Source organism: Lissotriton vulgaris, chromosome 2_1 (assembly GCF_964263255.1).
Source record: "Lissotriton vulgaris chromosome 2_1, aLisVul1.2, whole genome shotgun sequence".
Taxonomy (NCBI): Eukaryota; Metazoa; Chordata; class Amphibia; order Caudata; family Salamandridae; genus Lissotriton; species Lissotriton vulgaris.
The window spans coordinates 551,949,896-551,972,167 of NC_141687.1; the positions used below are offsets into that span (position 1 = coordinate 551,949,896).

At 44.8% G+C, this 22,272-nt stretch overlaps 1 protein-coding gene across 1 annotated transcript in view; it reads left to right on the forward strand.

Annotated features, from left to right (window-relative positions):
* The window catches only part of UNC80 (unc-80 subunit of NALCN channel complex), a 2,521,865-nt gene that overhangs the window by 2,206,978 nt on the left and 292,615 nt on the right, over positions 1-22,272 (forward strand). The window contains exon 59 of the mRNA XM_086955549.1: positions 19,100-19,238. Coding sequence (XP_086811675.1) covers positions 19,100-19,238 — 139 coding nt within the window. The remainder of the gene's footprint in view (positions 1-19,099; positions 19,239-22,272) is intronic.

Consider the following 22,272-nt stretch of genomic DNA (forward strand, 5'->3'; position numbering starts at 1 on the left):
TCGTAGGTGGCCGGGGAGGGAGTTCCACGTCTTGGCCACCAGGTAGGAGAATGATCTTCCTCCGGCGGTGGTTCTGCGGATCTGTGGGACGGTGACGAGGGCGAGGCTGACGGAGCAGAGTTTGTGTGTTGGTGTGTAGAACGTGAGGCAGTTGTTGAGGTATTCGGGACCTATGTCGTGGAGCGCATTGCGTGCGTGGGTGAGGAGCCTGAACGTGATCCTTTTGTTGACAGGGAACCAGTGCAGGTCTCTCAGGTGGGCTGATATGTGGCGGGGGATGTTGAGGTTGAGTCGTGCAGATGTGTTCTGTATGCGTTGGAGTCTTTTCTGAAGTTTGACTGTGGGTCCTGCGTATAGGGTTTTACTGTAGTCTAGTCGGCTGGTGAAGAGGGCCTGGGTGACCATCTTTCTAGTTCCAGTAGGGATCCACCGGAAGTTCTTGCGGAGCATGTGCAGGGTGTTGAAGCATGAGGATGAGATGGCGTTGACTTGCTTGGTCATCGTGAGAGAGGAGTCCAGGATGAATCCCAGGTTGCGTGCATGGTCAGTGGGTGTCGGTGCGGTGCCCAGTGCTGTGGGCCACCAGGAGTGGTCCATAGCGGATGGTGATGGTCCGAGGATGAGGACCTCCGTCTTTTCTGAGTTCAGTTCCAGACGGCTGAGTTTCATCCATTCAGCGACGTTTTTCATTCCTTCCTGGAGGTTGAGTTTAGCGGTGGCTGGGTCTTTGGTGAGGGAGAGTATCAGCCGGGTGTCGTCGGCGTACAAGATGATGTTGAGGTTGTGTTTGCGTGCGATGGTGGCGTGGGTCTCATGTAGATATTGAAGAGGGTTGGGCTGAGCGATGAGCCTTGGGGTACACCGCACATGATCTCGATGGTCGCGGAGTGGAAGGGAGGCGGAGAGGAACGAGGTGACCCAGTCCAGGGCTTTGCCTTGGATCCCGACGTTGTGGAGGTGGGATATTAGGGTATGATGGCAGACTGTATCAAAGGCGGCTGAGAGGTCTAGGAGGATGAGGGCGGTTGTTTCCCCGTTGTCAAGTAGGGTCCTGATGTCGTCGGTGGCTGCGATGAGGGCAGTCTCGGTGCTGTGATCGGCTCGAAATCCGTACTGGAATGGGCCGAGGGAACCATTGGCCTCGAGGAATGCGGTCAGCTGTTTATTGATGATCTTCTCGATAACTTTTGCAGGGAAGGGAAGAAGAGAGATGAGGCGGAAGTTTTTGAGGTCTTTAGGGTCTGCTGTGGGTTTCTTCAGTAGGGCGTTGATCTCTGCGTGCTTCCAGCTCTCTGGAAAGGTGACAGACACGAGAGAGTTGTTTATGACGTTCCGTAGGTGGGGAGCGATGATGGTGTCGGCTTTGTTGAAGATGTGGTGAGGGCATCGGTCGGAGAGAGAGCCGGAGTGGATGGTGTTCATAGTGTGGGCGGTGTCTTCGGTGCTGATGTGAGTCCAAGCGCTCAGGGTGGTAGTAGGGGGTGTTGGTTCGGTGGCTGGGGGCGGAGTCTGGGCGCCGAAGCTGTCGTGGCTATCGGCGATCTTGTGGTGAAAGAACGTGGTGAGGGAGTTGCAGAGGTCTTGCGATGGTGTGATGTCGTTGCTGCTCGCGCTGGGATTGGAGAGCTCTTTTACGATGCTGAAGAGTTCCTTGCTGTTGTGTGTGTTGTTTTTCAAATTGACAAAATACTTGCTAAGCATGCCATTGATTGACCATGATCAGACTGTTTTCTATTGCAATGTTTTCACTTTTATTTTATATTAATTTGATTACGATTCATGGTTGCTTTATTATGACAATATATCTGTTGTTTGTTTATACATATTCCTATACTGGGAACGTTTTCTTAGGCTTTAAATATCGTTCCAATATGGCATTCATTCTTTTAGTCAGAATGTTAGTCCTCTCTGTATGTTTATGGGTAACATCTTATCGTGAGTAGAAATGCCGACTGGCTTCAGACGCGAGCAGTTTATCGAACGGATACTCGAAGTTTCATTGCTTCTTACTGATGTAAGTTTACGATCAGGAACTTAACACTAGGATTATAGGAACATTCTGTTCCATTTAAATTGTGTACGCTACTTTAAATTGCTTTATGGTTTCTCAAAGTCGTGTGGCAACAACCATAGCACGTAATCAACTTTGTTAAGTTACTTCATGGGCATATGACGAGCACTTAATTAAAATACTTGAATTTGATGACATTCGTAGTTGCCATTATACTCTATGTCACCTAATGGTTATTTATAGTATAGGAATATGTGAATATATTCGATTTGTATGAATTCATTTATTTACTGTTTTTTTAAACTGTCACGGGTGATTTGATTTACTATTGGTTAGTTAGGTTTAGTTTATCTCGAAATCTATTTCTGGGGGCGTTGGCCTTTTCACTATCTTACTTTTCTCCTTTGGTAAATTTATAAAATGTGGGACGAATAGTTTCTGTTACCTCATGTATTATACTCTTTTGATTGTAGACTTATATCCCTGATGAAGGCTCATTAGCAGCCGAAATGCATTGGAGGATGGATATGCTATAAGGATGTGATTGAATATAATTTGTTTGGATTTGAAAATGAGATACACTTAAGAGAATGAAGGAATTCTTGAAAATAAGAAGAAAATAAACTAATGTGAATCAAATAACGTTGTGATTAATTGGAACTCATCAATTGGAAAACCCCTTCGGGGCGATAGAGCAGTGACTAGGGGACGTCTCCCAGATGGGACACGCTGTTAGGGCATATATGTGTGCCACATGGCACACAAGCCTGCAATTGGGGTGCTACAGGGTGTCAAAGTGACACCCGTTCCCCCTGCCAGGATTCGGTATTTACCGATTCGGTAAATACCGATTCGGTATTTCCCATTGATTCCTATGTGCTTCAAGGCCCATAGGAATCAATGGGAAATACCGATTCGGTATTTACCGAATCGGTAAATACTGAATCTTACAGAATCGGTAATTGTAAAAGAAAAATTACCTACATCTGCCTACTTCCACTTTACCTACTCTTAAATACCGAATCGGCATGATTCGGTATTTAAGAGTAGGTAAATCGGAATTACCTACATCGGGCCTTATGTACTTTATGCTAGTGTGTGATTATTAGGCGCCATTATTTAAAAACTTTTCAGCTTGCCAAAACTATCAGATTGAATATTGTTGCCCTGAAATACATGCTTGAGTTAAACGATCCTAGGGTTTGCCTTGATGTTGTGCTTTTTATTATAAAAGCAATCAATACACATAAAAGTATGATTTTTTGATATGACAATGAATTTTATGGGAACTGGATAGAAGTCTTTTAAGAAATTTGTATATGTGCTTTTGGTATGAAAATGTATAATTACAATCATGTGTAATTGCTCTTGTTTTTATCTCTGATTATAATCACGTGCTGTTGTTTTTATTGTTAATTATTTTTGTGGTTATTTTCACATACCTAATAAAGTTTTGGATCGGCAAAGCTAGCCATGATCCCCAATACCTGCAATAATCAACCCAAATTCAAGTCTGATCCAAAATTGCCTTAGGGAGCGAAGAGGAGGAGGAAAGTGTTTAAATAATGCACATTGGGCAAGATCCAGCCAGTTGGGGGCAGTCTACTTGGAAAGGACTCCCTAGCATAAGAAAGTGCTGTGGAGAATTTCATCTACATGATTTTAAGTATGCTCCTGGTAGATGAGATTGGTAGTTGGCAATAGATTCTTCTCAATTCATAGTTTAGGGGTAGGAATTCAGTGCCAGATTCACAAAGGTAAACTAAGACGAAAGTCTAACTTTATGACTTTCGGTATTCACAAAGGGCATTTACGAATAGTAAAGTATGCACCCCTGTTTCAGACCACAATTAGTAGAGATCTTTGGGGATACATATTTGCCTTGCCCTATTTTGATTCTGGCCTAAACAAAATCGGCGGAACGTCCCAGTTGTTGAATTTGGACCAGAGTAGATTTCTGCACAAGCTATCAAAGACAGCCTTGTAGTCAGTCCAGCAGGCATAAAGTGAAGCTTGCTTGTAGTTTGATATTTGTACACCATCATCATCAAGGCAACTATGTTGTCTAAGGTCACACAAGCGGGATGAAAACCAGATTGTAGGACTGGAATCAAACCATTCTTGGAGATCCTTCTGAAGCAAGTGGGTTAAGAACTATGTTTAAACTTCCGCTAGGAGGGAACTATGTTTAAACTTCCGCTAGGAGGATTATTCAATAGTTGTCAGGAAAGAAGAGATCACCTTGCCAATAGAGAGGGTAAAACATAGACTGTGTCCATGAACTAAGAACTGCTGATGATTTCAAACATGAGTTGCACGGATGGACGAGGAATTAAGACAACATTTTTTGGGAGATTTAAAGAGTGTAGATAAAAGGTAAATTTGATCTTGGTACCTTTACACCACCACTCAGCAATAGTCTTGGCTACAGCCATATTGGAAATAGATGTTGGACACGCATGGAAGGGAAACAGAGGTAATACCGTTGATTTTTTTCAGTATATAAATTAAGAATATAAGCCTCCCAAGAATCAGATGAAACAATATTTTGTTGAGTATGGTGATTGTCTGCATCAAGGTTATTTTTTGTTTCTCCATTTTGTAGATGTTGTATGTTTAGTTGTTGTACACAAAAGACTTGTAGTAACATGGCACCTGATGGAGGCATCTAATGACCAATCGGAGCTGTGATCAGAGATTGGAATTGATCTTTTGAAGCTATTACAGATGCCTGACAGCTACAGGATAATATGAGGTGTTTTTGTTGAGCCAGTCCCTTTTGTAACCTTTACACAATTATCAGTGTTTGGTTAAATACACACACAGGGGTATATTGGAAAATGAGCACTCTCCGCATGGGGAATAATTCAGAAATCAATATGAAAAACAAATAGATCTAGTTGAACAAAGATATAAGTCCTTAGAGTTAGGCAGACAAGATACTCCTTGAAACAGTAACACATAGTCTGTCCCCTGTATCATAAGTGTGAAAGGCTATAATGGACTTGCAATATGAAGGACGGATATAGATAGTTTTTTATGATGGAGTATCCCAGCCTCCAAACTCTAACATATGGCCCATAATTGAGAACAGTGTGCTTTTTCGGCGCGATATGAGAGAAATGTATTGGACCTGTCTGATGGAAACAAACCATTTACAGAGGAGAAGCTAAGCATCTGGAGAAATATTAACTCTTGGTTACTCATAGAATCCTTACGTTGAATTGTTATATCTGGAGCATGGATTTTCCAGAGAAAAGTAATCTGGTCTGTTGTACAACCGTCTGTTTGAGATATCATAAGAACAAAATTGCCTGAAATCATAATAGTGGCATCCGGCCACCTTGGATTGTTTTAGGTCAACAGATTTTAGCTCACTGATTATGATCTCTTTTGATTCATAGCTGGATCAATAAAGGCATTTCCAATGATTTATAGCCTTTCCATTTTTGTGTTGAGCTAAACAGAGCATTTGATTGCCAAGATGTCATTGGAGAAAGGCAGTGAAGATAGGCAACTGAAGTGCACAGGATGTTAGAAAGAGAGATTACCGGCCCACGATTTGGCTTGTCCTTCAATTTATCAGGATTACCAGATGTCAAGAAGCTTTGTTCTCATTTAAATGAATGTCCTTATCGCCCAGGCTTTTTAAACACATATTATGCTGTATTTGATGAGTAAATGTTAAGACTCAGGATCCCCAGAAATGTGTTTAAGCCCAATAATATTGCATGATAGAAAGTTAAAATCAAGAATGCTGAAGACTTTTGTTTTGGTGTAGTTGCCTTCGTGGCCCAATTCCAATCTGACTTACCACTTATAATGGTGGTAATTAGCCTTGTTCCCTTCAGCAGATCTAGTAGGTTTTAGTGCTAGCCATCAAAAGTTAGAGATTGGCTAATTTGTAATATTTTTATCACAGGGGACAGTTGGCTATGGATGTTGATTATTCGCCCTTTCTTGATCATTTCAAAGAAATGGGGTTGGAAAATTTGTGAGTAGAACTGGCTGACGTGGTATATCCTAGTTTTTGAACCCTGTGGCCTGATTTAGAGTTTAGCAGATGTGTTACTCCATCACAAATATGATGGATATCTCATCCGCCTTATTCCACATTCATTATATCCAATGGCTCTTGTAATAAGGCCCTTGGGATATCTGTCATGTTTGTGAAGGAGTAACACATTGACCAATCTCTAAATTAGCCCCAAGTCTCTTACACTTTTGTTTTCTTGCCATGGTGAGGTGTACACTAAGTGTTATCAATGTCTACAGTTAATAGATGCTTCAGATCCGAGTAGGTTTTTACAATGTCATTGTTCAGTATATTGTGATGCCCAAGTGTCTCTCCCAGAAAGCATCAGCATATACTTGGAGTGCGTGATCAAGGGAAGAGTGTTAACTTTTAGCCTGTTTGTTTAAACGATAGATTTGGTAAGAATGTGATGTTTTGTCAACTGAAAGCCTGAGGGGACACTGATAAATTCGTAGCAACAACTCTTGTGAGGAACAACAGACTTTAATCACATTCATGTTCTTCATAGGATTGTTGGATTTTTCCTGAAATAAACTCTGCTGTTAGGTGCCCTACTCAACGTGTGCAGTTGGGGATTCCACGCAGAGGCAGGCGGTAATTGTTGTCTGGTCCATTTGGTTAAGTAAAATTATTTCACAACACTGAAAGGGAGAAGCACAATAATTTAAAGAAGAAACATCTGTCTGAGCAAGGGCTAGCCTTTCCATCGTCTCTGTTGTCGTGGTCAGGCAATGTGAGAAAGCACCCTCACTTGCAAAGGTTAGTGCCTGAGTATGAATGTCTTTCACAGGAGAGTAAAGCGGAAGTTTGTAAGCATGCCATGACAACTGTTGAGAAAGGGTTATTGAAATTTCCAAATACAGGATAGGTCTTAATAGCAATATTAGCCACGTCAATTCAGAAAAACTCACTTTTTCTGATTTTAGTAGTTATTTTAAAATGTTTTGTTTATTTCCTAGATAAAAAAGTGCATCACGCTCTAATATGTTTTCCTTTACCAATGTTCCCTGTGCAGTAACCTCAGTGTCAGCAGAATTTGGGAATACAGATCCAACATTTTGTGACCAGTCTAGATGGTTCAATATCTGTTGATTCTGATATCTTTCTTGATTGAGTGTGTTGGTAACAGCTATACTGCATTCAGAGGAGGAAGGATAGGTTTCTGGCCACCTCATTGTTACTGTATGAAATTTGGATTTTCTTCTTAGCCATCTGCTCATGGGTATTCGCCATCACAGAATGATCTAAAGAAATATTATTTACTGCCTTCTTGAAATATTCAACTAAAGTACTGAGTACATCAGAAAGAGTGGCTAGTTACAGGAAGGATGGCACAGGATAAGATAGTTGAGCATACCAAAGGAGTAACCTTTTGTTCTGGAGAAACCATGTAAGAAGCTGATGAATAATATCACAGTACTAGCTCTTCAGACCGCCAATCTTAACATTATTGGTGATCTTAACCTTCACTGAGAGATGCATAAGTCACCTGAGATCCAGAGCTTTTTAGGGGACCTGGCAGCCTGCCAACTTAATCAATTGGCGCCTTGCATAGAGCCAGTTATCTCCTTGACCCTATTTTTTCTAACCTCAAATCACTGGAAGTCCTAGCGCAGCTCCCCATGATCTGGACAGATCACTTTCTCATCCCAATGTTGCTAACAATGGCTGGCCCTAAACCACAGCCTAACCAGCATCCCTCACTGAAACGGACCTAGCATAAACTTAACCAAGAGGCCCTCCTCACAGCCTTGAGCATAAAGCCATTCGAAAGATCTAATAACATGGAAGAGGCTGACGCACCCTACCAAAGATGGATTACCCTAGCACTGGATGTCTGTATTCCATTCTAAAAGCCCCCGGGCTAACGCCTGGTTTAACGAAGATCTGACACTAGCCAGGAAAAACTGTAAGATCCTGGAAAGAAGATGGAGGCGTTCAGATGACTCCCAGGCAAAAACACAGTACAGAACAGCCATCAAATCCTATCATAACCTAGTACGCAAAACTAGGGCAGCCCACTACTCCAGCCTGATAACCACAAGTACCAACCACAGTAAAACCATATTCTCCCTTTTGAAGTATTTGGTCACCTTCTGAATCAGCCAGTATTACATCCTCCAGCCAACACTGCGAAGAGCTGGCAAATTTTTTTATGGAGAAGGTCGAAGGCATCTACCGCAACTTCGATCATGACACAACTCCTAATGCGATCGAGAAGAATACATCTATTGTCCCCGCGATTGTCCCTCTTATATCACTTCCCACTATCCACCAGAATGACTTGAAAAGATTAGTGATCAAGATTAAATCAGGATCCCCAGACAACCACCTTAAACCAGACGCTTTCAGGAAAATCCAACAAAGTCTACTACCTGAGTGTCTCAAGCTGCTCAACCTGTCCCTCTCCTCAGAGGTGGTGCCAAAACCGTGGAAGCATGCAAACGTGGTTCCACTGCTTAAAAAACCAACACTAGACCCTTCCAAGCCAGAAAGTTATCGTCCAATTTCACTGCTTCCATTCCTTTCCAAAATCCTGGAGGCACGTGTGAACTCAACGATAACCCTTTTTCGGGAAGCCAATCATATACTTGACAGCTCACTGAACGTTTTCCAACCACGTTATAGTCGGCATTGCTGGCTGTTGCTGAACAACTCAAATTTGCTGCGGATGCTGGCAGAACCTCAGCCTTGGTGCTGTTGGATCTGAGCGAGGTGTTCGATATGGACTCCCATGAAATCCTGCTCCACCGTCTGGAGGAGATAGGGATTGGCAATAAAGCCTTATCATGGTTTTCCTCCTTTTTGACCGACCGGACCCTTCAAGTAACAGCTCCACCTTCTGCCTCTTGTGCCCACCCACTACGCTGTGGTGTTCCTAAGGGCTCAGCACTCAGCACTACGCTCTTTAATATATACATGAGCCCTCTGGCACGGATGACCAAAGCCCGAGGTATCTCCCTGGTGTCATACGCTGACGACACCCAATTGGTGATTACCCTTTCCAACAATCCTAGCCAAGATAGAGTAAAATTTAAAGAAGATATTTCAGCTATCGCAGAATGGAAGACAGCCAACTTCTGCAACTGAACTCTACCAAATCCGAGATGCTCCTGATTGGCAAAGATTCCCACCTCTGGAACAATGAATGGTGGCCCCTGGTCCTTGGCGCCCCTCCTGCCTCCAAACCAGCTGTGAAAAATGTGGGTTTCATGTTTGATAAAGATCTAAATTTTGGAACACATGCCAAGTCAGTGGCCGGGAAGTGTTTTGGACTACTACGTGGCCTCAAACCGATCCTTGGCCTATTTGATGCCCAAACGCGACAACTGATTATCCAAGCCTCCATACTGGCCCCTTTGGACTACTGCAACGTGCTCCTTCTGGGCTTTCACAGATCCGTGCTGAACAGACTCCAGCAGGTCCAAAACGCTGCTGCACGTGCCATCTTTGCCCTTCCCAAACACAGTCTGTCTCCAACGCCTGCATTGGGTGCCCCTCGAACACCGTGTTCGCTTCAAGACACTCTGTACCACGCACAAGATACTGATAGGGATCGGCCCAGACATCTTGGGCGATCTGTGTACCCTATATTCCCCACTGCAAGCACTGCGCTCGTCTAACTTGCTTCTTGTACGAATTCCGCGCATACGTAGGGCTAGATCTGGTGGTCGCTCCTTTAGACGTCTAGCCCCCACCCTATTTAACTCCCTTCCCCTACACATTCGTAGCAATCCTGATCACCAGGCCTTTAGACGACTGGTGAAGACCTGGCTCTTTTCTCAGCTCTAACCCTAGTTCTGCTCCCTGCTTAGTCCTGCTCCAGCGCTGGTACGCCTCTTTGCCTTTTTCTTCTTTGCCGAGGCAGCCATATGCTTTATAAATATTTTAATCTAATCTAATTGCAGAGCCACCTAGATGTCCAGTGTATCGGATTGCTGAGACATAATCTGAATGACTGCAGCAAGAGAGCTGTTTAGTACAACTAGCAGGTCAGGATATACAGATGATTGTTTGATGATGTGGGTACCGAACACGTTGAGTAGGAGTCCTGGTGCAAGCAGGAAGGTGGCTCGCCAGTGACATTTCTGCAAGTGGGTTGTTCATCTAATGCATTGCTGCAAGACAGACCACGTCAGCAACAGACTATTGAGCAAATAAGCGTAGGTCTTAAGATATACAGTCTGTCACCGTCATATCTTATGTTGTAACATTGGGAGTATTAAAAACAATGGAATTTAGCTCAGCATGTACACTGGCAGTGAACATAATTTAAAAGCAAGAGATTCTGTTCAGTACAAAGATTGCTGAGAAACTGCTCCTAGAGTGGGCATGAATTCCAAAGATGGATTCTCTGGGGGCAGTTAAAAGTTTTGGTCTTTACAGAGGAATGTATTTATTCTAGATTGTTGTGACCCTGCCATAATGGCAACGAGGCTTTCAGGAATGTAATGATGAGTTGGTAGAGCAGTGTAGCTTGGCATACTTCAGTGGAGCAAGCACTTAATAACTAAAGGACCTCTCCTTAAATATTGGACTGTTGGATTTTGCATAAGGGAGGATCTTGTTTGCATCACTCCTTTTTTAGGTGAAAAGGAGATTTATATTGTGATCTCCTTCAATTAAAGAGCCAAGGATCATGAACACAATTATTTGACCTCCCACCATGTCTACTGACTGTACAGGTTTTCAGATAGATACTTCTAACTGCAGATTTATCAGCTCAGGAAATATCCCCAGGCATCAGACTGGATATGGGAAACTTCAAAGCCTTGGTGCCCCCAGTGAAGGGTGTCTGAGTTCGGCGCTGGAGGTGACATCAGGTGACTTCTCCAAGTTCATAAAGCACCTGCCCCAACTCATCAAAGTCAGTTTTATTTTTTCTGTGCCTTTGAGGCAGATCCAGAGCTCTTCTCACATACATTTAAACCCAAAAAAGTGCCAATGTCTCCTCCAAAGAAATCAAGTTTTAAGTCCTGCAGGAATTGTCAGGACCGATGTCCATCCTGGACGCCCATTCAAATTGTTTGTGGTGCTTGGTCTCTGAGCACAACACCAAATCATGTACTTTCGGCCTCCATATGAACCCCAAGGCCATCAAGGAGCAGGATGCCAAGCTTTATGGCTTGGACCAAGGATGTCCATTGGTGCCGGAAATACTCTTGACGCCACTTCTGTTCTCCTCCTTTTTATCCATGAAGCACAAGAGGCATCATATAAAGTCAAAGAAGCACTCCAAAGGTAAGTCACCAAGATAATTTTCGACTCCCACAGGACATTCATCCTCGGAGCCAATGTTAATTGAGATACCCGGCTGAGGATCCTCCATGCAGCACTGTTCCTCCACTGGGACTGGCTCCGAACAGACCTCCACTGTGCCCAGAACCTTTGGTGCTGGCTTCCATGCCCGAGCCTTCAATACCGCAGTTCCCTGACTTTTTCTGATGCCGGGCTTGGATCCAGCTGTGTCCTGAATGCTCTGTACAACATATTTGCAATGCGTCAGCACTGTACAGAGTTCTTTGGGTTTGACAGCTCCAGTACAATTCTTGCTGTTCATGCCGTTTCAACCGATGCTGTTCGGTACTGCACCTTTGAAATTGGCAGCTCTTCCTTGCTTTGACCCAGTCCTCGGATTCTCTGCACAGCATCTACCTTCATAGTCAGCATCGCCACCACCTCCACCACTACCCCTACCACCGGCTCTTCATACAGAGTCACCGATGCCACAGGCTGACATCGAACACCTGCTTCACTCCCCTAGAGAAGCACAGAGACTGCTGGAAGAGGAGGCTTATAAAGCACGGCTCCATGAATTCTTTGATACTTGTGGGAGGTCACCTCTATGTAGACCAAGGGCAGGATCTGCTACAAGATTTTTACGGCCTGGTTTGCCCTGTTCCCATCATGCACTGGGACAGGAACAGACTAATTTGCATACAGCCAGGTTCTGAAACTGGGATGGTGCAGTGAGCTAAAAAACGGTGTTGGATCTAGCCCTGATCTCTTGACTGGGTGAGACCTTTCTGCTTAATTCAGAGACTCTGTCCCTCACCACCCCTTGTTGTAAATATTTTTGTCCACCCTAAGCGTGGAAGGGTATTCTCAGATGTGAGACCCTTGCTCATTGCACCATCAGGATTCAAGCAAACCGGGCCGAAGACGGCTGTAATGCCAGAAACCGGTCCCCGGGAGCTTGTTTCCTTCCCAGTATAAGAATTGGCTTTTGTAGTTTGGTTTGCCCTGTTCCCATCATGCACTGGGACAGGAACAGACTAATTTGCATACAGCCAGGTTCTGAAACTGGGATGGTGCAGTGAGCTAAAAAACGGTGTTGGATCTAGCCCTGATCTCTTGACTGGGTGAGAGCTTTCTACTTAATTCAGAGACTCTGTCCCTCACCACCCCTTGTTGTAAATATTTTTGTCCACCCTAAGCGTGGAAGGGTATTCTCAGATGTGAGACCCTTGCTCATTGCACCATCAGGATTCAAGCAAACCGGGCCGAAGACGGCTGTAATGCCAGAAACCGGTCCCCGGGAGCTTGTTTCCTTCCCAGTATAAGAATTGGCTTTTGTAGTTTGGTTTGCCCTGTTCCCATCATGCACTGGGACAGGAACAGACTAATTTGCATACAGCCAGGTTCTGAAACTGGGATGGTGCAGTGAGCTAAAAAACGGTGTTGGATCTAGCCCTGATCTCTTGACTGGGTGAGAGCTTTCTGCTTAATTCAGAGACTCTGTCCCTCACCACCCCTTGTTGTAAATATTTTTGTCCACCCTAAGCGTGGAAGGGTATTCTCAGATGTGAGACCCTTGCTCATTGCACCATCAGGATTCAAGCAAACCGGGCCGAAGAAGGCTGTAATGCCAGAAACCGGTCCCCGGGAGCTTGTTTCCTTCCCAGTATAAGAATTGGCTTTTGTAGTTTGGTTTGCCCTGTTCCCATCATGCACTGGGACAGGAACAGACTAATTTGCATACAGCCAGGTTCTGAAACTGGGATGGTGCAGTGAGCTAAAAAACGGTGTTGGATCTAGCCCTGATCTCTTGACTGGGTGAGAGCTTTCTGCTTAATTCAGAGACTCTGTCCCTCACCACCCCTTGTTGTAAATATTTTTGTCCACCCTAAGCGTGGAAGGGTATTCTCAGATGTGAGACCCTTGCTCATTGCACCATCAGGATTCAAGCAAACCGGGCCGAAGACGGCTGTAATGCCAGAAACCGGTCCCCGGGAGCTTGTTTCCTTCCCAGTATAAGAATTGGCTTTTGTAGTTTGGTTTGCCCTGTTCCCATCATGCACTGGGACAGGAACAGACTAATTTGCATACAGCCAGGTTCTGAAACTGGGATGGTGCAGTGAGCTAAAAAACGGTGTTGGATCTAGCCCTGATCTCTTGACTGGGTGAGAGCTTTCTGCTTAATTCAGAGACTCTGTCCCTCACCACCCCTTGTTGTAAATATTTTTGTCCACCCTAAGCGTGGAAGGGTATTCTCAGATGTGAGACCCTTGCTCATTGCACCATCAGGATTCAAGCAAACCGGGCCGAAGACGGCTGTAATGCCAGAAACCGGTCCCCGGGAGCTTGTTTCCTTCCCAGTATAAGAATTGGCTTTTGTAGTTTTGTTTGCCCTGTTCCCATCATGCAGTGGGACAGGAACAGACTAATTTGCATACAGCCAGGTTCTGAAACTGGGATGGTGCAGTGAGCTAAAAAACGGTGTTGGATCTAGCCCTGATCTCTTGACTGGGTGAGAGCTTTCTGCTTAATTCAGAGACTCTGTCCCTCACCACCCCTTGTTGTAAATATTTTTGTCCACCCTAAGCGTGGAAGGGTATTCTCAGATGTGAGACCCTTGCTCATTGCACCATCAGGATTCAAGCAAACCGGGCCGAAGACGGCTGTAATGCCAGAAACCGGTCCCCGGGAGCTTGTTTCCTTCCCAGTATAAGAATTGGCTTTTGTAGTTTGGTTTGCCCTGTTCCCATCATGCACTGGGACAGGAACAGACTAATTTGCATACAGCCAGGTTCTGAAACTGGGATGGTGCAGTGAGCTAAAAAACGGTGTTGGATCTAGCCCTGATCTCTTGACTGGGTGAGAGCTTTCTGCTTAATTCAGAGACTCTGTCCCTCACCACCCCTTGTTGTAAATATTTTTGTCCACCCTAAGCGTGGAAGGGTATTCTCAGATGTGAGACCCTTGCTCATTGCACCATCAGGATTCAAGCAAACCGGGCTGAAGACGGCTGTAATGCCAGAAACCGGTCCCCGGGAGCTTGTTTCCTTCCCAGTATAAGAATTGGCTTTTGTAGTTTGGTTTGCCCTGTTCCCATCATGCACTGGGACAGGAACAGACTAATTTGCATACAGCCAGGTTCTGAAACTGGGATGGTGCAGTGAGCTAAAAAACGGTGTTGGATCTAGCCCTGATCTCTTGACTGGGTGAGAGCTTTCTGCTTAATTCAGAGACTCTGTCCCTCACCACCCCTTGTTGTAAATATTTTTGTCCACCCTAAGCGTGGAAGGGTATTCTCAGATGTGAGACCCTTGCTCATTGCACCATCAGGATTCAAGCAAACCGGGCCGAAGACGGCTGTAATGCCAGAAACCGGTCCCCGGGAGCTTGTTTCCTTCCCAGTATAAGAATTGGCTTTTGTAGTTTGGTTTGCCCTGTTCCCATCATGCACTGGGACAGGAACAGACTAATTTGCATACAGCCAGGTTCTGAAACTGGGATGGTGCAGTGAGCTAAAAAACGGTGTTGGATCTAGCCCTGATCTCTTGACTGGGTGAGAGCTTTCTGCTTAATTCAGAGACTCTGTCCCTCACCACCCCTTGTTGTAAATATACTATCATCAGCTGGTGGCATGGATACTTGGACAGGGAGTTCCCCGCTGGACACCCACACCTGAGGTGATGTCCCTTCATAAAATCATGTTGAAACCTGCAGAAGCCTTGAATTTGCAATTACCATCAGCAGAAACAAAAAACAATGTCCTCACAGAAGTCTTGTTGCCCTCCTCAGCCATGTTGGAGGCCTTGTTGCCTTTCATTGAGGCTTTGATGATCACTGTCCTGGTGGCTGGGGAAAGCCTAATCTACTGTGGTAGTCACCTGACTTGTAGCTCAATGCTACAATTCAGCACCAGTTGACCCACCATTCCATTCCACGCATCCCTCACCAGAGAACCTAGTTATAGATGTATCCTGCTTCAGTACTCTGGTGGGTGAGGCTTTGTCCATAGTGACATTGGACATAGAGTCTAAAAAACTAAAGGCTTGGGGCAAGAAAGCTTTTTCCGCTGGAAGCATGGCCTTGAAATCATTAAACACCAACTGTCTTCTTGCCAGGTATGCCCATGCATTGTGGGACATGGCTGAGATGATGCTACTGACACTCCTCCAGATATGATAGGCCATTTTCAAGAGGTCAACACCAATGGACAAAATGCTTCCCGCAACATTATTAAGTCGGGTGTTGACATGACTGACTCTTCCGCCCAGGCCATGGCGACTTCTGTTTCATCTTATGTCAAGTCCAACTTAATGGATCTTCAATTTTACGGGGTGCTGCTCTTCAGTAAAAAGACAGATTTGGTGCTGGAGAGGTATAAGATTTTGAGGATCACAGCATGTTCACTGGGGCTTTCAGGTTCCTCCATTCGATCCCTTTGTAGCTTTTGTGGCTTTAGGAGAGGTTCCTCCTTGCATTATAGGCAATACCAGCTGCTCCAGCGGCAACTGAACTCTCTTGTTCCCCAATATAGGGGCCGTTCCAGTGAAAAAGGCAGTAAATCCACCTTGCAATCTTCCTTCCCTGTGACTGAAGGAAAGCAGGCCCAGTTAGTCGCTCCAACCTCACACAGAGCCTGTGAGAGGGCGGGTGTCCCATTTTCTTCCGGCATCGAAGGCTGTTTCCTCAGACCAGTGGGTGCTTCAAATTATAGAAAAGGGTTACACCATTCCCTTCCTTCAGGTTCTGCCCTCCATCCCTCCCGCCCCCCCACACTCTTCAACAACAGCAGATCATTGTCAAGGGAGTGGTGGAGTTAGTGTCAGTCAGGAATATAGGCAAAGGTTGTAACGCATATTACCTCCTGGTGCCCAAGAAGGACGGCGGCCCATTCTGGATCTCAAGACCCTGAACGTCTTCCTCAGAAAGGAAAAGTTAAAATGCTGACCCTAGCTCAAGTTCTACTGGTGTCAGGGTTTGGAGACTGGACAGTTTCTCGGTCTTGCAGGGTACGTACCTTCACATCCCTGTCCTGTGGTTTGCGGTTGGGTTCTACACACTGCAAACACAACAAGATAATGGCTGGGGGGCTGAAACTTTTCAACAACTCGCCCCAGTCAAGAGATCTAGATTGAATCCTTCGCTGTTTTGACACCCCAGTTTGGACCCAGCTACACACTACCAGTTTATGGTACTTTCACTTTGGGTTGACACCAGCACCTCAAGTCTTCACCAAGTTGATGGCAGTCCATCTCAGACAGCTTGGTGTGCTGATCTTTCCATACCTGGATTGCTGCTCAAAGCCAGCTCACCAGAGATGGTGTTGCACCACCTGCAGTCAACTACGTCCTCATTGTTCCACCTGGGCTTGTTGAACAACAAGCCCAAATCTCATCTGTGGCCTTCCCAACAACTCCAGTTCATACGGTTAGTACTGGACACCACACTTCCCATGTCGTCCCTCCTCTCCATCTTTCCAGTCAGATATGAGCATTCCAGTCCTAAGAGTCTTGTGATTCCTAGACCTGCTAGCTTCCTGCATGCTCCTGGTCATGCACACATGTTGGCACATGAGTGTCCTGCAGTGGTGCCTCCACAGACAGTGGCTACAGTACGGGGCAGAACTGTTGGATTTCATTGTGATCTCCCCAGAACTGCAGCGGATTTGGCTAGGTGGAGGAACAAGGTGAACCTGACCTATGGGTTGGCCTTTAATCCTCCTTCGCCTTGACTATGGTAGTGACGGATACTTCCACCCTTGGGTGAAAAGCTCATCTGGAGATCAAAGGCCTCTGGTCTCAGGAGGAGTTGGTTCTCCATATCAGCCATAAAGAATTTTGAGTAATTCGGCTAGCGCTGAAGGCCTACATTAACTTCATCGTAGGTCGGTCTGTCCAGATCTTGACAGACAACACAACTGTGATGTGGTATGTGAAAAAGCAAGGAGTAGAGCCTCCCTTCCTTTGTCTGGAGGCTCTGATACTGGTCTTGTCTGGTCTTGGGCACACGGTTAAGGGATCTGGTTAACTGTCAATCACCTAGCGGGGTCCCTGAACTTCAGAATCCACAGTCTGAACCGGCATTATCTTGCCGATCATGAGTGGTGAAATCTACCAGACATATCCCAGGACATCTTTGACCTGTGGGACACTTCTCAGGTGGACTTATTTGTCTCTTTTGAAAAGGCTCAATGCCAGCAATTCTTCATCCTCCAGTATCCAAGGGTAGCCTTGGGGGACGCGAGTTGGAACTTTCAGCTGCATTACACGTTAACCCCAATACCCTTGATTCCTCTGGTTCTGAGGAAGATTTCCCAAGACTGCGCCCAAGGCATTCTTATATCCTCAGATTGGCTGAAAAGGGTGTGGTACGCAGACCTCCTGCTCTTCTCCACGTGTCTTTTGCTATGCCTGCCATTCAGGTCGGACCTTCTCTCCCAGTCAGAGAACTGATTCTTCGTCCCAGTGTCCGAGGCCTCCACCTACATGCATGAAGATTGAGCAGGGATAATTGAGCTCCTTTCATCTGTCACTGGACGTTATATTGTCTGTCTGTCACCCCTCCACTAAGTTTGAATACTATGGCAGATGTGGCCACTATGTTGTTTGGTGTGCAAACAGTGGTGTGGATCTCTTGCAGGCCATTGGATAAGAAGCATTCCCCTGAGGGTTTGCATGCTCATTCCACCAGAGCTAAAACTTCAAACACTGCATTAGCTCCCGGAGTTCTGGTCCTGGACATATAGCAGGCAGCAATGTGGGCTTCCCTGCAGGACTCCCTCATGTGAAATTGGTCTGAAGACCCACCACCAGGGAGGTTTTGTATGTATTCTTAGGTAAGGAATCTGTGGCTAGAAGTCGCTATCAGATTAACAATTTACTTACTTTCGGTAGCCCCTTATCTGGTAGAGACTATCTAGCTGCAGATTTTTTACTGACCCACCCATCCTCCCTACTCTGCGAACAAAATTTCTAGGGACAGCGTTTTCCACTTTCAGTGCCCTAGTTTTTCACACCAGTTGTCAATTAATTCCATGGCTCCGAACTTCTGGTGTGGAAAGTTGCAAAAAGTCACTGATGTTAGCATGCCTGCATGGAGCCTATACACACCGCGATCATCATTTCAAGCATGGACGATGCAAATGACGCCATGCAGAGCTAAACAATGCCACCTACCGCCGCGCAGGGGTCTGCTTATGAAAAATTTCCAGATCCAGTCAGACGGCTGGGGATAATTCTTTGGTAAGGAATATACAGCTAAACAGAGTCTCTACCAGATAAGACATTACCAAAGATAACTAAGTTGTTCGCTAATTCCTCAGGAAAAAGCTTTCGTAGATCCACTTTGTCTTATGAATTCCAACACGATTTAATGAACCACATGAACCCGTAAAAGATCCCAAAATAGAATAAAAGAACTTGAATCATCTGCGGTTTCAGACACAAAAATATTGATATGACTGTGGATGAACCTTTGGAGGTTCAGTGTTACAATTTGAAGATAAGTGTAATTTCATATGAATTTATACACTGGTTCTTCAGACTAGGATTGCTTTACAAAGTCATCCCCACTGATTCTCTAGGTATCGGAATGGCATGTCCTTGGCATTCATGTTGATTCAGTTAGCCTGAAGGTGTCCACTGATGTTGTGAGATCACAAAATTTAATATTTTGAGAAAGTGGTTTAGATTGCCTCTTAATAGTCTGCAAAGTGATTGTTTGACCCATAATGTACTCAATCCATATGTCTTTACTCATATAGTCAAAATACGCAATTCTTTAAACTATGATCTATTCTATTTACTTCTTACTCCTAGATGATTCTGTGAGCATGCCCAGTGTGGTAAGTGAGCAGGAAGATTACTTAATGGGTTCCGTTGGAAGACGACGTTTCTCCGGACATATCCCCAGCATCCCAGCCCGTCAGCCCGAGAGTGGCTTGCTACCCAGCCAAAGGTAAAAATCACATAAGAGCGAGTATCCTGTGAGTGACCTGTGTAGCACACCACATGTAGAGAGATAGAACATGAAGTGCAGCGATCACAGTAATTGAAATAACTGCCCAACACAGGACGCAAGCTAAAAACGTATTTCCATAGTCATTGCCACTGCTATACAATTTCCTCCATGGCCTATTCCATACGAAATCTAAACAATGGCTTTCTAAACATTTGGAAAATAGTTTTTATGCCTAATGTCAATTCTTAAACCTATTTTCATGATTTTGTTTGTTCACAATAGTGAATCTACGTTCCCATCTTCAGAATTAGAAAGGGGTGTTGACAGTATAGATAAGAGTAGGCACTTGGTGATTGGCTAGACCTGCTGGTTGATGGGAAGTTTCAAAATATCTTGGTACAATAATTTCTGATAGGATACTTCTTTTTTTGATTTTTAAAATTTCAAAGTACTTAATTGATTTTCAAGAAGAACAATACAAAGAGTAATACTTCTAACCGCAGATTCGCCACTTTAGAATAATCCCCAGGTCCCAGGCTTTATCTGGAGATTTTTTGAAGCAGTGCTCCCGCACGCCACTGGGGGGTGTCTTGTAGCTCTTTCTTTGCTCCATATCTATATATGTATAAAAACAAAAGTATGTCTGTTTGTCCTTTATGCATTAATACACCATTCATCCGATCACCATGAAACTTTGGGAAGTTTTTGAGTACACTCCCGCGAAGGTTTCTGTCAATGTTCTTTTTTTTTTAAATCGACACCCCAGGGCCCGCATAATCTTTTGAATACTGATATTGACAGCAAGCTTGCGAGCATCGTTGACACTTATGACCCCCAAACGGAAATAGATTGGTCAATCTACATCAGAAGCATGAAAGAAAAAGGCATTACGAGCTTCAGAAACAGACAAGCAACGGGAAGCAAGATTAGAAGCTGTTCAAATACAAACTGCTCAAGCCCGTAATTCTCAAACAAACGAGCAACGAGAATCAAGATTGGAAGCTGATTGAGTACGCACTGCTCAAGCCCGTTCTTCTCAAATGAACAAGGAACGAGAATCAAGATTGGAAACAGATTGATTACGCACTGCTCAAGCCCGCTCGAATAAAACAGGAGAGCAACGAGAATCAAGATTGGAAAACTATCAATTACGCACTGCTCAAGCCCGCTCGAATGAAACAGGAGTGCAACCAGAATCAAGATTGGAAGCCAATCGAGGACGTACTGCTCAAGCCACACTTAGAAATATTTTCAAAAATAAAATGAATACGTTTCAATAACAATGACACAATGTAAATTTGATGTTATCATAACGAGTTTCCGAGAATTTCCTTTCTTTTGAGATTGCAGCAACGCGCGACAGGTAAGCTAGTTATATATAAATTTCATCCTGGCGCCCTGACATCAGTTCCTTTCCTTCGGGACCTTCTGACACACATCCAGACCTCTGCCCCAGAATTTCTCAGTTTCCCAGTGACTTCTAAACATTCCCTAGTGTTTTAAGGAACATTTCCCTTACTGTAAATGACAGGATTGAAGCTGTTCAGCAACTACAGGAATCAGATTTGTGTAATTGACCTGCACAATCTATTTCTCTGGTGCCTGGACTCAGGACACAATGGCTTGGTATAAGACTCTAAGATTTGTGATAAGTGTGCCCTCATGCACCCAAAGGCAATTTGAGACTGGAAGGTCTATCTGTATGTTGCTGAATACAAGAAAAAAGTGCAATCTTCATGTACATACTGCTCCTGCTTCACGATTTGGGCCGGATTCATTCCAAGTCTGTTCCCATGACTGCTACACTTCCTACTCGAAATCATCTGGTAATTCAAAGTCTAAGTCCAAAGATGAGTAGAAAAGGTAAAGCAGAAATTAACCCTATCCTGTCATTTCAAATCCAAGAGAAAGCGCATGATCGTCTAGATGTAAATTGCTCTCCCTCTAGGTCACCGATCATAGAGCCTGTCTCAGTGTATGTTGAGTTCCCCAGGCGATTGCTGACCCCGCCACAGAAGGAGGCTTTCAAAGAGGACATGCTGCAAATATTCAATGTGATTCCAGCTCCATCTAGCACACATTTGGGCACCACTGAACTGCAGGCGCCTCCGGTCGGGTTATCGCCGGTGGAAACCTCCCCGGCAGGGTTTGTCCATTTAGAAACAATTATGGGGCCATACTTTACTCTGGTAAAGATTTCCACTCTGGCCCCACAATCCACACTGGTTCCTGTCACCATGACACTGGTGCCGATCCCATAAACACCAAAGGATGGTCCAGTGTCCCTACCTATGTCAGACCCAGAACCGATGTGGGCTTGAGCTTGACCGATGTTGTGCTATGAAATTACGAAAGTGCTACCAGTTGTCATGTTGCCTTAGTCTAACCCGGTGGCTCTACTGTGTCATAACCATCAGCAAAGGCTCCAATATATTTTTGGTTCTGACTGTGACTCATTACCCTGATGATTCTTTATACCTTGAGATACAGAATGCTAGTGGGCTTGATAATGCAACAGGTAGGTGACCGAGGATTTCCCACCAAGTACCCTACTCCCGAGAGCATTGCTGTGTTTCCAACTACTCCTCTTGATAGAGAATACAAAAGGACAGACGCCTTTGGCAAACGGTTGTTTTGTGTCTGTAAATGCCTTCTGTCTGTTTGGCTGATACACCTATCGCCTTTGGAACATGAACAAGCAAGATACCAGCAGTTCCAGAAGTTCCTAGGGCCTTTTGGACCCAGACAAAACATGATGGGTAAGACGTGTCCAAATATGTTAGCTGCCAAGGTTTAGACACCATGGATTGCCTTGATAGAGCAAATGGCACCAGTTTTCTGGTGATGTGCAGCTTTTGCATAATTGACATGCCATTTGATCGGCTCCCCCACGTCGGTGTAAAGGCAAACTCCACTTTGCAGCACTGTATAAACAGGAAGCCTACATCATGTTCCTTTGGGTTGTTAACGCCTGCCAAACAATTACCGCACCTGTTCCCAAAATGAAGAGGCTACTACAGAGTGTTGGCGT